We start from the raw sequence: 15,611 nt of genomic DNA on the forward strand, positions 1-15,611 counted from the left end.
AGGGATTTTGCCTCAGGCCCATGGGAAACAGGAGACCTGCAGCTCTTTGTACAGCAGGAGATGCAGAGACTAAGAACCTGAAGGCATCCGGCCTCTTGCATAGATGTCCACAAAAGTGATCTGAACAAAAATGCATCTTCTCAATCTGCAGGTGAGATTTCTGGGCTTTGAAATCTCAGCATCCGCCTCACCAGAAAAGCTTAGTTGTTTATGTGTTAGTTTATAGGCATTCGAATTTTAAACAAACTGCACTTCCTAGCTGGGTATCAATAACTGTTCAAAACATGATAGACCACTAACTGATAAAAAAACAAAAACAAAACAAAACTCTCATCTTTCCTGGGTCTTGCTCATATTTGATTTGGAATTGGGGCTTTAAGCAGATGAGAGTTCGGCTGAACAAAAGGGCTGGAAAAAAGGCGTGAGTGTGAGAGGCAGAAGCGCCAGAGAGGAAGAGCTGTAGCCTCTCTCCTCATCCCTGCCGGGAACAAAAGGTGGCAGGGTGGTGTAGGGGGACAGCCGTGAGGCAGGGATTGGGGGAGCCAGGAGCAGGGTCTCTAGAAAGAAGCCAGAGGGGAGCTCCCCCAAAATACAACTCCCACAGCTTAGGGCTAACATCTGGGGCGACTTTTGAGTAGTTCTGGGTTATCAAGAGAATTGTTATTTATATAAGAAAGAGCGCTGGACTACAGAAAAGTGATCTTCCTTCTATGGTACTGGTCACTCGCCCTCTTCCAGCTCTGACAGCGCACACGTCCCAGGCACCTGTTCTGTCAAAAGGATGCCTCTTGCTCCACCACAGGACCCGGTCCGTCCAGGCCGGGGTGCGGCATTTATCACTTGTGTCGTACGCAGCAGAGCCGACATCATACTTGTAGGTGGGTCCAAAGTCAATGGTGCCTTCGTGAAAGCCTTTAAAAATCTGTTGGGAGAAGAAGTCACAGGACCATCTTACTTCTCCTAGACCGTGTACATTACATGCAAATAGAAGGCAGGTTCCAGAGTGTTTTTTTATTCCTAAAGTAACAGAAGCTGTATCATATTTGCAAATATGTCAAAAACTGGACATATATGTGCCTTTTAATCGGCAAAAAAAAAATGATGATTGTCACTTTGCTCTGCTGACTTACACACCATTGGGTCTCCCCCCAGCCTCAGCACCCGATCTGTCACACGCCTGCTTGTCAGCGCCCGGGTGACACTGACAGGCACAGGCCGAGGGGAACGCCTGGCCCAGCCCCGGCAAGGCCTTGATCCATATTTGTTAACAAAACCAATTGGGTAAAAAGCAGCCCAGAACTGAAGTCCGGCCCTCCTCCGTCTTCACTTAGCCCTGGTCCAGCCCTGATGCTGCGGGAAGACCCAGGAACAGACAGTCACTCAGCGCCCGAGGGGAAGGATGTGGAGAATATCGACAGGAGGAAGGAAGAAAGACCCTTTGCAGGAAGGAGTGGTGTGGCTACTCTGCCCTCTGGCCACCCCCAGAGACCCATGTCACTGAGGGGGGACGACAGGAAACCTCGAGGCACATCCAGATCTCACTGCAGGCGGAGCCTTAACCTCCCTGCCTGCACCATCTAACTCGCTGCATTTTCACCAGGGAAATGGAATTTAGCTGTGCCTCCCTCCCCTCAGCCTGTCCTGCTAGGAAGCAAACAGGCACCAAAACAACAAACAGTTTCAGGTGGGAGAGAAGATAAGTTCTGAGTCATGTGGAGGCCAGCCAGTGTGACCCTGAAGAAGTGAGGACAGATGCTATGGCTGAATCCTCCCTATTACATCATGGCCTAAGGAGGCACACTACAAGACCACACCAGGTCAGGGAGGGGAAGTCTCATCGGGACCGTGACAGTCTTGGGCTCTGTCATGCCTCTGTTTACTGACTGTGTGACCTTGGACACGGTGTTTGACCTTGGCCTCAGTCTTCTTATCTATAAAATGGGTGTAATACCTAATCTGTAGGATGGTCTTGAGGATTATGTGTACAAATTGGCGTGTAAAGTGTATTAGACCTTGTTAGTGTATTAAATTAATTTGTTAGTATGTTCACTAACAAGAAACAGAGATATCACCAAAATAAAATGTTCTGAGCAGAATCTAGCGTGTCACTTGCTGGTTTAGTGTACCTGACACACAGCCGTCCCTACGAGCGTCACCCTGAGTACAGGGCACGTGGACTGCGTACATCACACCCACCAGCCTCACCGGCCATGTGCTCAGATGCTGACATGGGGCTGTCTGAAGCAGCTTGGACTCAAACTGAGCACAGCTGGACCAGGGCTCAGCTTGTGCGAAGGAGGAAGGGATAGCTGACCCCCCCTCCAACCACAGAGCGTGGGCAGAGAGGCTCCTGTCGCCCTGAGCTCCTGCGGTGGCTTACATGTGTCCAGTGTCCTTTCATAGAGCAGTGGCCCCTCTGGGCATGAGAAGACACAGATCCTGACCGTGGCCACCGAAAGGAGGAACAGGACGTGAGTGTGGATGGACACTCACGTTTCTCTAACTTCTTACGCCAGACACCTTTTTTTTACCATTATCAGAATCAGTTAAATTCATGCATGAAGCTTAATTCGCGAATGCTAGCGTGTACATTTAGCAGAAGCTATTCCATGTTGGAGCAGGTGTTAAAAACTATTTTAAAAGCACAACTTACTTTTCCACTTGATTTCTGTAGCTGTAGCTGATCAAATTCCAGGAGCTTCTTCCAGTCTTGGCGTTTAACAAAATAGAAGACTTCTTCGTAAGTGAGATCAATGCGGTAGTTGAAATCGCCGCACCAAAACACATAATCGTGAGAAAAAATGTTTCTTCCCTAAGTCATAAAAAAAAAAAAAAGATGATTCGGCCCATTGCAAGGAAGGTGGGAGAAGGGAGAAAAATAAACTCACCGTACAGATGATAAGCAGATGTGTTTTTAAAATGTTACTTAAGAAGAAAAGTCTGCTAGAGCATCTCATTTTTCACTAATCCCATAAACTTATTGAGGGACTTTCACATGGCTTAATTTTCAAATTTTAAATAGTGTTTTCGAGTGGTTTGGAGAAAGCTCCAACTCTAACAGAGGGAGCATGACTACCAATATTGGTATTTACTCTGCCGAGTGGATCTCAGCCATCAGGCTGTACCCCTGCTTTGTTATGTCTGCATCCTAAGAAGAATTGCCCTAACATTCAATGTTATGAGAATGAGGTTTAAGAAAATAAGTATAAATGCTCAGGACATGCAACTTCGTAAAACCTGTCGGATTTCATACACTTTCATCCTGTGATCCTCCACCTCTCTCTCTCCCCCTCCCCCATCTTGCCCAGGGCAGCCCTGGAGAGCTGTGGCATCTTCCCCTCCCTTCCCCAGGAATCACAACAACAATAGCAGCATGATATCAGCTGTCTACAATGCTGGGCTCTGTCCTGGGGCACACTGTCCTCCCAGCAGCCCTGTGAAGCACACACTAATGGCTCTCTGACAGATTAAAAAAAGTTCAGAAACTTTGCTGAAGGTTACACTGCTAGTACATGATAAAGACATGAACTCAGATCTGCCAAGCTCCAAAATCTGTTTCCGTTATACAAAAGACTGAAATTATCACAGCCAAATAAATGTGCAGAGCAGCACTGCCTAATAGAACACTCCGTAGTGATGGAAATGTTCTCTACCCGTGCTGTCCAAAACAGGAGCCACCAGCCACATGTAGCCATCGAACACTTGAATTGTGGCCAGTGTGACCGAGGGATTTTTAGTTTTATTTAATGTTAGTTATTTTACATTTAAATAGCTACTTGTGGCTAGTGGCTACTCTACTGAACAGGTACAGAGTATTAACTTATAGGTACCGTCAATATTTCTGTTGAAATAAGCTATAGTATAAACCCTTTAATTATTTTAAATGTGTCCCATGTTTGCTACTTTGAAACAGCACTTTTTAAGTGAGAAGGGTTGGACTTTTCTTTTTTAACTACATAGACCCACAAAGAACATGTTAGCCCTACATAATCTGGAAAACGACAATTGCAATTTTCCCCACTCACTTATTTTTTAATCCAAGAAATAAAAACTCCAACAAGGATTACAGCACTTCTTAATGAAAACTAAGGAATTTTTGCCTTGAGGGCAGCCCAGTGAACAGGATGTCAGTTTTAAGGGACCTGGCCTCACATGGAAGAGCTCCGTGACCCAGCCAACCTTGTCTCAGGCACGAGCAGAATGTGTGGCAGGGATGGCTAAAGTCTACCCTCACTGCTGGGAAACAGGTGCCTGCACCAGGCTGAAGGTGTGCGGGACCATCATCTTTGCACAGAAAGGAAAACATTCAAATCTGAATTCGAAAAGATCCCCCGGCTTCAGAATGAAAACCTCTGGACCACCACTAGAGGGCGGCACGACGCACGGTATTGGCAACCGCGAGACCATACCAGGATCCAGAGCTCCTGAGCCAAGAATTCACTGGTTTCAGAAACGTGTACTCTCTTCTGAGCCACAACGGAATGTATGTGTGAGTCTCAAGAAAACCAAGTCTTATACTGGTTGGATTCAAATGTTCTTCACCAACTTGGACAAAGCATGGACGCACTGGTTTTCTTTCCCCATTCCGTACAGTTGAATTAGAATAAGAAAACGCAGGGCACATCAGGACATTCAGGAAACGCACAGAGATACAGGAGGCAGAATACTCCTGGGCCGGGCTCCCTGCTCACCGCTACTGCAGCACCCCTGGTCATTTCCCCGCCGCCAGTGCTGAGCCCCCAGGGGCAGGGGCCCTCCTACGGTCGTATCGCCACCGCCTGCCCATATCAGCAGCTCAGAAAACCGTGTGTGGGGCTGACCCGAGCAGGGGGGCCTCGCACGTCACTGCCTCGCTGCTCACCATCGGGAAGCTCAGCCTCTGGGTGATCTCCCTGTAGTCCTCGTTCCTCTCCTTCACCTGGGACTGCCCGGCCGTCAGGTGGCTGCATATGAAGCAGAAGCTGCTGCTGTGGAACTGGAAGCGGATGGCCACGGCGCCCTTGTTCCCCGCCTTTCCCCCCATGCCCGTCTTCACTGTGTCAATCGCCACGTCCCTGGAACAGAGAATGCACACGCGGGGGGCCTCTCAGTGGCTCCGAAGGAAAAGCACGAGCAGCTTTGCTACAGAGAAGATCCAGGCGGCAGCGCAAGGCCTGCGGATCTGAGAGCCTCAAAGGCATCAGCTCAGAGGCTGGTTCATCCCATCTTCAGCGGCCAGGCCGCACAGGGACAGCGGGACTGCCGTCAGCTCCGCACCACTCCTGACCCTCCTCTCATCGTGGGCAGCTGCCCCGTGGGAGGGGCTGGAGCATCCTCTCCACGGCCCCAGCCCCGAGGTGCTCACATAAGCACCCCACAAAGCAGCATGGAGCTGAATCACCTCCACCCCGGCCCTCCGCTGCCGGTCTCGCTGCTGCGGCAGAAGCAGCAGGGAGTTCCCCGCCCCCAACCCCACCCCACACGGCTCTCCTGCAAAGTACAGGGGGTGCCATCAGGTGATCAACACATTTTAGAAAACAGGAACCATCCAGTTATCTATGCTGGGCTGGGCGGGTGGTCTCCAAGCAGACGCCTGGCACTAAAATGCCAACTTACAATGCACACAGGTGCGTGCGTAGGTCCACAGGACCAGGGGCCGAAGCCTCCACCTGCTCCCTGGGACTGTCACCCAACAGACAAGGTATGGGGAGAACCTGCCAACAGTGTGCAAGCTTGAGGCTAAAGGGACACAGGTGTTGGGGCCTTAGTTGGCACCTGGGAAATCCGGAGCCCCTCGGCATCATGTTCTATCTCTGACCTCTACCCTAACCTCACCTTTACTCTGACCGTAACTGACTTTTACCCACTCACTGTGGACACTGCCAGACTGTTGCAGCAAACAACTGGGGGACAAAGACTTTAACATTTCCCAAAGGTCATAGAAGAGGATTATGAGCACAGAGCGCAGTCTTGCTCTCCAAGTATCTCTTTGTCTGGTATCGGCAAAGAGAAAGACCAGAGGACATTCCGACAACGTGAATGAGACCAGGGAGCAATGGGTGTTCCTCCCAAACCTTAAAACCCCCATGCACGCACACATGCACACACACACACAGACACGCAGGGGCTTTCTAAAAGACACGCTTTTCCTAAGCTTTTTCCCTTTCTGACATTCACAAAGCTGTCACTTTGGAGACCCAATAATGGGGTGACAGTGGTAGAGGCCTTCTGCCCACACATCTTATTTAGAATGCTTTTAAAAAGAGACAAAAGAATTGGCATTTCCTGATGAGTTACCCAGCTCTTGGTCAGAGGTTTCCTGTCTTACATTTCAGCAAGGAATCCCTTTGCTTGTGCAAAACTGAGCCTGGGTGACAACGATCATGAAACACTCTTTCTAAAAGGGTCCAGCTTCCTGAGCTAGAAGGTTCCCACTGTGGCTTTTTAAATGCTACACAATATTCTATTCAGCTTGGTTTTTCCTTGGGGGTTTTGTTCCATTTATCTAAAATAATGGCAGGTCCCGATTCCTGTTGCAGGAAGGGGGTGGGGGGAAGGAAGTCAGAATCCAACAATCCCGTGTTCCCCCAGATGTTTGTAAGCCAAATGTTCTTACCTGATGAAAGGGACGTGGTACGGACGTACAAAGATATAAAGACAGACGCCGACCAGCTGTGCCGAAGTCAAGAGAATATACCTATGGGAGCGTGAGATGGCTTTCTGAAGCTGCTCACCCCACATCTTCCTGTTGGTGGTACTGGAGAAGAGAATGATGCTGTTTAGCGTGAGCTGGAAGCAGGCTCTCCCTCCTATCAACTCCTCTCGCCCTGAGTTGGTTCTTTATTGACGTCACGCTGCCTGCGCTCCTGCGTTAGTGCCACGTGAGCCTTAATCCCTGCAATGGGCTATCCGCGTATTTCTGGTTGTGTTGTACACACCAAACATGTGCCCCACCCAACCCCTGCCACCTGAACCCCAGCACAGGGCCCTGCTCATAAGACCTCCATAGAACCAGGTTTTATTATTTGTTCAGAAAGTGCCTTGAAATGGACCAGGAAAGAAAGAGCCCAGCTGACCTCGCACCAAATGTTAATCCAGTGGTTTTCTTTCCTTTCTTTCTTTCTTACACTCGCACACAGGAATCGTGAGTCAGCCGCTGCCCAGCCCGGCCCATGCCCTCGGGGCTCACACATGCCAGCTCGCAGCACCCATGGAGTACAGCCTAACCCACCCTTCCTTCTATTTCCTTAATCAGCAAAGAGAGAGGAAGGGAGAGGCGTGTGTCCGTGAGGACGCAGCGGGAGCACAGTCAGAAGTGCAGAGGCTCCCGGCTCAGGATCCCACCCCACCACGCCTGGCCGCCTACCTGGCGTTGACGATGTTCCCTGCGCTCAGTTCCACCATCTCTTCAAACCCCACGGCAAACACGTCAGCTGGGTTGCTGTCATCTGCAGAACAAGCAGAAGACAAGGGAAGTCAGACCCACGGAGGCCTGTGCTGGCCCACGGCCTGGTGGCCCCTGCAGACCACGTGGTGAGCTCCACGCACCCACCTCCCTCCAGCTCCCACTGCGCCCACGGCTCTTCCCTGGCTACATCCTGGAAACGTCACTAACCTCTCCAAACTCTGCTGCTTGCTCTGCAAAAGGGACGGTAGCGGCCACCTCCCAGGGTGGTCGTAAAGCGTAAATCGGAGAACACGTGTAGAGTGCCTGGACCGGTAACTTCCACACGCAGCAGACCCCCCGCCCCCCAACCAGACCCTAAGTTGCCAGGGGGGAGCACAGGCTCATACTTGTTTGTATCCCTCAGTACTTTTCACAGCACTGGGCCAGCCTTGCCGGGATCATGTCTGACCGTGGTCCTGTCCCAGGGCACTGTTGTCCTGGTAGTCAAAGAGGACATCCAGCCCTGCTTGGGACCCACTCTGATGAAATCTGCCCCAGACATGCCCGTTTTACAGGGAGCACAGCGAGCAGACGTGTTGCGCATCCCGTTCTCTCTTTGCCCCTTTTAACAGGGAAGCTTAGGTTAATAGAAGCCCTGAAGACACCTGCTGCCTGCCTCCAGATGTGTCCTGACGCTCAGCTGCCTGAGGCATCCCAGCGACTCCGAACAAGGTACTCGAGCTACCCTGCCCCCAACCCCCTGCCACGTGCGGACAGTGCACAGAGAGCGGGGACGGGGCTCTGGGCACCAGTCCCGGACAGCTGTCGATCAAGGTACGTAAGCAGAGCTGGCCCCGCCCTCTGCCGCACGTCAACAGGCAGGGAACCAGACCACGAGTCTTTCCAGAATCCAAGTGAGCGGGAAAAAGCAAAACCCCTACATAAACGCTGACTGGAGAAAAAGCACGTGTTCGAGTCCTGAGTTCTCAGGCCATTAAATATTACCTTGCACAACGTAAGACAAAAGGTGAGGTATCAACCTTGGAATTGTTTTATTCTTAAAAGGTACACAGGGAATTCCCTGGCAGTCCAGTGGTTAGGACTCCACACTTTCGCTGCCGAGGGCCTGGGTTCGATCCCTGGTCGGGGAACTAAGATCCCGCAAGCCGTGGCCAAAAAAAAAACACACGTGTCTGTGGTCTAACCTTCCACAGAGCTTTCTAAACATTCCAAGGAGCAAGAAGGCCAAATACCCAACTTCCCAAGTCCACCTGCGGACGAGGCGAGACGGCGGACAGGGCTGGGGGTCTGCACCTGCCTGTCCCGGCCACACTCACCCTGGGATCCAGAGACTCCGGAAAACACGGGCGCGTCCAGCAGCCAGTCAGCCAGCTCGGCAGTGCCCAGCAGGTTGCTCCTGAACTGCTTCCCTCCATTCACGTTCCAGGTGCCCACGGCGACGCGCACCGGCTTGAAATTTGTGAACTCTGACTGGCGCTCCGACATGGCTCGCAGGATCCTGGGAGTCACTGCTGGGGGCACAGAAAGGCCATGTTTGCACCCCAATCCCCATGCACCCCCCCCCCCAGAAACACGGCCAGGCTCTCTGTCAGAGGGGGATGCACAATCCCATCTATATGGACCAGTGGATGCTCCTTATAAAGGTGCTAAGAGGCTAAAAACCACCCACGAACACTTTCCTGTGGCACTTCTGCCCTAATGTCCCCTCCGCTCCCTTCCCCCAACAGAGCCACAGAGGCTGTGACATCAGATCACAGGGAATCTCATCTTCGGTGGTCACGCCACGATTACTTGGGAATTTAATCAAGGGGACACTGCAACTTTCCATATTAAATATATACACACGGAACTTTAAGGGTCTGACACCCATTTTTGCATTTTCCACCTACCAATCTGCATGCCTGAAATGTTTTGTTTTACCTCAGACTTAAGCCTTTAAGAAATCATTCCTCTGAGCCAAGTCCATCCTCTAGAGAAGCCAAAACATAGTCCATTTTTTAAACTAGGGACTCAGCCTAAATATCCATCACATTTACTTTGCTATGAAATAAGATAAGACTCACTGTACTACTCAGAGCTTCTTTCCACATTAATGAGCGGGCCTTGTTTCCAGGGCTGACAAAATGTCACCTTGGCTACCAGAAGCCAAATAGGAGTTCCCCCCAATGATGGAAGAAAAAAAGTAGAAAAGGGGTAAGAAGTCATTTTAAGCATGGGTAAACTAATTTTTCAAAAACACCCAAAATTTCTAAACCAAGAGTTATACATTTTTATAAGGAAAAATGCTGGGTCTCTCCTTCTTTTCCATGAGCCCTCTAATGTTTACAGGCTCTGCGGGATAAGATGCCACTAAAATTTTCCCAAAGAAACCTCCAGCTCACTTATATGTGGACTCTTACACACACACACACACACACAATGAACTCATAGATGCAGAGAACAGTTGTCAGAAGTTGGGCTGTGGGTGTGGCGAGGTGGGGGAAGGTGGTCAAAAGGTAGAAACTTCCTGTTAAATAAGTCCTGGGAATATAATGTACAGCATGGTGACTACAGTTAACAATACTGTGTTGTATATTTGAAAGGTGTTAAGAGAGTAGTTCTTTTTTTTTTTTTTGCCGTACGCAGGCCTCTCACTCTTGTGGCCTCTCCCGTTGCGGAGCACAGGCTCCGGACGCACAGGCTCAGCGGCCATGGCTCACGGGCCCAGCCACTCCACGGCATGTGGGATCTTCCTGGACCGTGGCACGAACCCGCGTCCCCTGCATCGGCAGGCGGACTCTCAACCACTGCGCCACCAGGGAAGCCCGAGAGTAGTTCTTAAAAGTTCTCATCACAAGAGAAAGAATTGTAACTCTGTGTGGTGATGATGTTAACTAGACTTTCTGTGGTGATGATTTTGAAACATATACAAATATCAAATCATTATGTTGTACACCTGAAACGAATGTAATGCTATACATCAACTGTATCTCAAGTAAAGAAGAAAGAAAAAAAGAAACCTCTAGCTATTGAGGGAATCATGACAGTCTTGCCCCTGAGAGTGGAAGGTGTCCTCATCCCTGGGAGATTTCTACAGGGTCCTGGGGCCAGAATAGAAACAGGAGGCCACCCTCATGGAAGACTCCCCACAAATGACACCTGGCAATGGGAACAAGAACCCTTTCAAGCTGAGAAAGATTCCTGGATGAGTTAACACGCAAAGACATCGACTCTGACCCCAGGGGACCCCTCTCCACTTCTCCCCGCCTCTCGGTTTGGAAATGGTGCAAATTAAGTAGAACAGTGAGCTCTCACGTGAGTCCGGAAAGCACCAGGAACCACAGTGACAGCTGGTACTGTGGACACATTTTTATCTTCTGTATATTGTGGTGTCTGACCTTCTGGCTGGGGAAAGACTGCCTCTCCCGGGGCTAAGCCAACTCTCAGACTCAGCCAGAGCCTGTTACACGCAAACAAGCCACCCAGAGCCGTACCTCCTCCTTCTGGCCGGCACACCCCGGCGGTGATGTTCCTCTGCCTTAATCATCCGAGGACCAGGTCCCATCCAACGAGAGCCTATCCCTGGCCCAAAGCCCCCACGGTTACTCAAACGAGCCAGTCCTACACCTTGCCCAGCCTTCCCTACGGAAACCCCAATAAAGGCTGTGGCCTAAGTGCCCCTCTGGCTCCTGACAACCCTGGCGTTTTCCATGTGGTCCCGAGTGGCATTTCTAGGACCTGTGAGTGTATTAACTTTGTTTTTTCCTAAGCCTCTCCTCTGCCTCGTGTGGCTGCACCCGGCTGAGCATCTCCTAAGACACGAAACACGGCGGCAAGCTGCTTAGATCAGCTGGTCAGACCATGAGACTGATCACGCTGGGGCCGTAATAGAAACAGGAGGCCACCCTCATGGAAGACTCCCCGCAAATGAGGGTTGGCAATGGGACCAAGAATGCTTTCAAGCTGAGAAGGATTCCTGGATGGGTTAACGTTCAAAGACACGGACACTTCGAGAACAGTCAAGGGTCAGATCTGAGCACAGAAGCTCCCTCCTGCTGCCCTGCAGCTCAGGGGGCGCCTGCCACTCACCATCTGGGATGACGTGAGGGGTGGGAAGGCTGCCTAGCACCCCCCAACCACCGCCCTCTGGATGGCAGGGCAGCCGGACGCCTCCCCAGGCAGAGCGGGAGCCCCTCACCCAGCAGGGCCTGGTTGTCCAGCAGCATCCTTCCTTTGTCCGCAGACTCTTCAGTGTAGACGTCCCCGACCAGCAGCAGCTTGATGGCCTCCTGCTTCACCCCGTCGAAGAAGTTGGACTGGATTGTGCGAGACACAGACCGGGCCCCGTCCTTCAGCTTCCCCACCTGCCACGGGCCGGACGACAGGCCGTGAGAGGGGCCCCTACGGGCACCCCCCGCCCCCCGTCCCCCGCGGCCTGCCCCTACCTTGGCCTTCCCTTCCAAGGCCCGGCTGCCCGTGAACATCTTGCTCAGGCTGTGCCCGTTCAGAGACCACATGGCTTTGAAGGACTCCACGAAGCGGTCGGCAATGGGCTTCGAATTCAGCCCTAGGCTCTCAAGCTGCAGGTGGAGGACCTGGGAGACGAGGGGACGGACGGTGGTCACCAACTTCTCACCCGGAAGCTGCCCCACAGACGCCCAGGGGACACCACCAGGCGCCATCCCCGCGAGTTCCTACTCAGAGGGTTGCCGTGGGTGACTCTGTGCCCCCCAGAGGACAAGGCACCCTCGCAGCAGAGAATGGGGCTTCTACAGCTCACCCAACTTTATCTATACTTCACCCAGCCCTCCTCTGACACCCTCCCCCCTCCCTCCCCCATACCACCCGCAAACAGGACAGCAAGGGATGGACGGCAGGCGGCGCGGACCCCACTCCTCCTCCTGGCAGTCAGTCAGGAGAGGCCACCCAGGCAGCAGACCACAGGCTTCAAACTCCCTCCCAGGCTTCAAACCCAGCCTCATCTCAGGCGGTCCCACCCTGCCTTCCTCTAAGGGAACATTCACAATAATCACTGCCCACGGCTACCGTTTCTCCTTTGGGCCACCATGTCTGGGGTGCATTCCAAAGTGTGTGAAAGCGTGCCTGTGATAGGCCAAAGGCATCTCACGGCATCGGCAAGCCAGCTACCCAGGGAGACCTCTCTCTAGATGCCGGACACATTACTGTCCCCTCCCCTCAGTGGGAACGTCAGCCCAGTGAGACCTCCCTCATCTTGCCGACAGGGTGCTGAGCCCAGCCCGTCCCCCTGAAGGCACAGGACACAGATGGCCCGAGAGACACACCTCGAGGGCGATGAAGCTCTGCACCGTGTTGGTTCGGTCCAGGCAGTCGAGACAGTTCATCCGCAAAGTGCCTTTCTGAAAACTTCGGGAAACAACACACACAAGTTACAAGTGCTGCTGGAAGGAGCACTGGCCATGGCACAATGGCCCATCTGACTGCAGGCCCCCAAGGAACCTCGTCCCGAGAAAGAACCCCCCACCTCCTCCCTGGTAGAGCCCACCGGGGCGGCCCAAAGCCACCAGAGTTACTCAGCCCGGTGGATCCTAAGCTGTTTGTCTTTCCCACGGAAACCCCAGCGGAGGCTCCGGAACGGTACACGGCGCGGTGGTCCCAGCAATGCTGCAGTGGTGGCCGAGCCCAGAGCGCGCTCTCGGCGGCCTGCACGCCAGGGCCGTCACAAAGACAGTCAAATCCCGTTATCACCATGGTTACGTTCTAGAAAGTTTCATGAACTGTTAGCGAATCCAACTGTTAGCAAAGCAGCAAACGCTGAGTCACGCTCCTGGGGGCCTATGTTCCCGTGAGCCTCTGGTCATGGATTTTCATCAACTGATCAATATATCACCTCGTGTTATGTATGTCTCTGTTTAAAGAGACCTACTTTAACAGATGTTGTTGATTCATCCACCATCAAGTCTTGGCCATCAGCACTGTAACTCGTGCCTGAACGAAACTTCTCGAACACACGCACTCTCTCCGTGAGGCACATCACACCCTTTTTGGGCTTAGGACCCTGGACAGCACTTAGCACCACACCTGGGGGGTATTTTAAACAGTGAAACCTCCGACAAGATGCACAAAAGAGCGAAAACGTGGCACCAAGCAGACGGCACGGGAACACCTGTTTGCAGGGTGAGTTGAAACAAGAAGGCCGAACGGGGGCCTGGCTCCACCTCCGCCGGGAACATGCACGGCAGGCGCCTCGGATTTCTCACTGTTCTGGGCAGGTCTGGTGAACGACCGTGAATGCTCCAAGAGTTTGATTTGGGGTCACAAATAAACTTTAGCAAGTGGGCAAATCTGCAAATATGGAATCTGTGAATAATGAGCATTAACTGTACTGACTTGCGGAAACTGGACTTCTTCTCCTCCGCTCTGGGCAGGGAATCCGCGTCCCAGTTCCCTTAGGCAATCGGGTTTATGCCAGCTGGACCCCCCCAACTCTTTGTAATTTTCATCACAGCTCGGATGATAAGTTATACGGTCACCGTGGCTCCACCGTTTAACCCGGTCCCCGCCATCAGTACATTTGCCAGAAAACCATGATTTATCATCTGCTCACAAAATTCACAAGCAACTCCGATTGTGGGAAGGGAAAGGAGAAGGCCAGAACCCAAGGTGCCCGATACCAGCGAGCCTGCGGCCCCAGAAACTGCAAGCGTAGGAGCAGCGAGGGAGGGAACGTTCCCGGCAGAGCCCCTGTCACTCGGCAGCTCACCCGGCAGGAGGACGAGACGCAGGCGAGACTCACCGTGGACTTACATTCTTGCCCCTGGCGAACACATCAAAGTCATCCCAGTGCAGCTTCAACTGTGGCCTCAGCAGGTTCTCCAATTTCTCTAGCTTCCCGCCTTTGGCAAACTGATGGAAGTCAAAGTTGATCATAGGCGTGTCGCCGGCGTGGCAAGAAGCCCAGAGCAGCTTCTGAAAGGGGAGGGAGAGGGTGGCAGGGCACCTGAGCGGCCAGCTGCGTCACTCGACACCGGGCAGGGCTTGGCTTGAAGGCTTACGGTGGACCCGGTTCTTTACCAGCCCCGACCCGGATCGGGCAGCACAGAACAAACACCCCGGGGACAAAACCACAAAGAGCATCTCGCCTGCAAAAGGGCAGAAGGTCCACCTTGGACAAAAGACAGCCAGAGTGGGCGTGGCTCCCCGGGGCAGCCCAGGGCCCTGCACCAACATCACCGCCCAGAGGGCTCTCTGGAGGATGCCCAGAGGGAAGGACCGCTCTGTTCTGCAGGCACCCGCGTGCCACAGGCACACCAGGTACAGGGCAGCGCAGCAGGCTGCGGAGCTCATAATCCAGCTCCTGTTGCCCTGGTAACCAGTCCCATCCTGACGAGCCAAGACTCCGGGAGGGCGTGCTCAGAAGCGGCCAAGTACCTCGGCAAGTCCTCCAGGCCGCCCAGTGAGGGGAGGCGCAGCCCAGTGAAACTCCAGGGAGGGGGAGACGGGCTCAGGGCCCACTCGGGCGCGGGTCCAGCATGTGAGCTGAAGGCGGAGCCAGACGTGAGGAAGCACGGCCGGGGTGCCGGGCAGGCGTGGTGCCCTGGCAGAAGTCTGCCTTCCACACCAGAAGCCTCAGCCAGCAACTCCTCAGCACTCTCACCAGGCAGCCCCGGGGCAAAGGATGAACCACTGCCTTCCCAGGGCACCCAACCTCAGACCGCCAACCACACCCTCCTGTGCGGCTTCAGGTCAGACTTGTCCAGCATTGGCCCAGCCAGAGTCTAGTGACTCTGAAGGACTAGAAGGGCTTCGGGCCATCTGGTCCCGAGGACTCTGAGCGCCCATCCCTCCTGTGCTGGAATGCAAATCAACGCACAGCTGCCGTCATCAAGAAGGTCTTGTTGGGAAGTAGTCAGCCAAGCTGAAGCATTCACCCTTGGTGGCTTCATGATCTGGAGCAAGTGCCTGGTCCCCTGTGGCCTGATAACCACGGGTCACACGCCGGCTGCCTGTGCGTGGACCTCAGCATGGCAGAGCTGGCAGGCTGAGGGAGCTCCTTCTATGTGATACCCCAGTTGGGACCACGACCCAGGTCTCTCCAGGTAAGGTCCACCTCTTACCTCCTACCTGCCCAGGAGTCTGGTCTCCCCTGCTGGGCCAGAGGCCTGCAGTCATCTCCTGCCTTTCCAGCACAGGGGCCCACCAGCTGATGGGGGCGTGCTGAGGACACCTTCTCCCCAGAATCAAGGCATAAAGGGGAAAAATTCTT

General features: G+C 53.1%; 1 protein-coding gene across 5 annotated transcripts in view; it reads right to left on the reverse strand.

Moving 5' to 3' along the window:
- Window positions 1-15,611, reverse strand: part of SYNJ2 (synaptojanin 2) — a 98,651-nt gene that overhangs the window by 16,113 nt on the left and 66,927 nt on the right. For 2 of the 5 annotated variants that reach the window (XM_060114282.1, XM_060114287.1), the window contains 10 exons: window positions 14,142-14,314; window positions 12,670-12,751; window positions 11,812-11,961; window positions 11,565-11,730; window positions 8,704-8,898; window positions 7,346-7,427; window positions 6,596-6,736; window positions 4,862-5,054; window positions 2,654-2,812; window positions 766-922 (listed from right to left, as the gene is read on the reverse strand). In XM_060114282.1, the coding sequence (XP_059970265.1) occupies window positions 766-922; window positions 2,654-2,812; window positions 4,862-5,054; window positions 6,596-6,736; window positions 7,346-7,427; window positions 8,704-8,898; window positions 11,565-11,730; window positions 11,812-11,961; window positions 12,670-12,751; window positions 14,142-14,314 (1,498 nt within the window). The remainder of the gene's footprint in view (window positions 1-765; window positions 923-2,653; window positions 2,813-4,861; window positions 5,055-6,595; window positions 6,737-7,345; window positions 7,428-8,703; window positions 8,899-11,564; window positions 11,731-11,811; window positions 11,962-12,669; window positions 12,752-14,141; window positions 14,315-15,611) is intronic. The other 3 variants (XM_060114285.1, XM_060114286.1, XM_060114284.1) reach the window with 3 other exon arrangements.

The sequence above is a fragment of the Mesoplodon densirostris genome, chromosome 12 (assembly GCF_025265405.1).
Source record: "Mesoplodon densirostris isolate mMesDen1 chromosome 12, mMesDen1 primary haplotype, whole genome shotgun sequence".
Taxonomy (NCBI): Eukaryota; Metazoa; Chordata; class Mammalia; order Artiodactyla; family Ziphiidae; genus Mesoplodon; species Mesoplodon densirostris.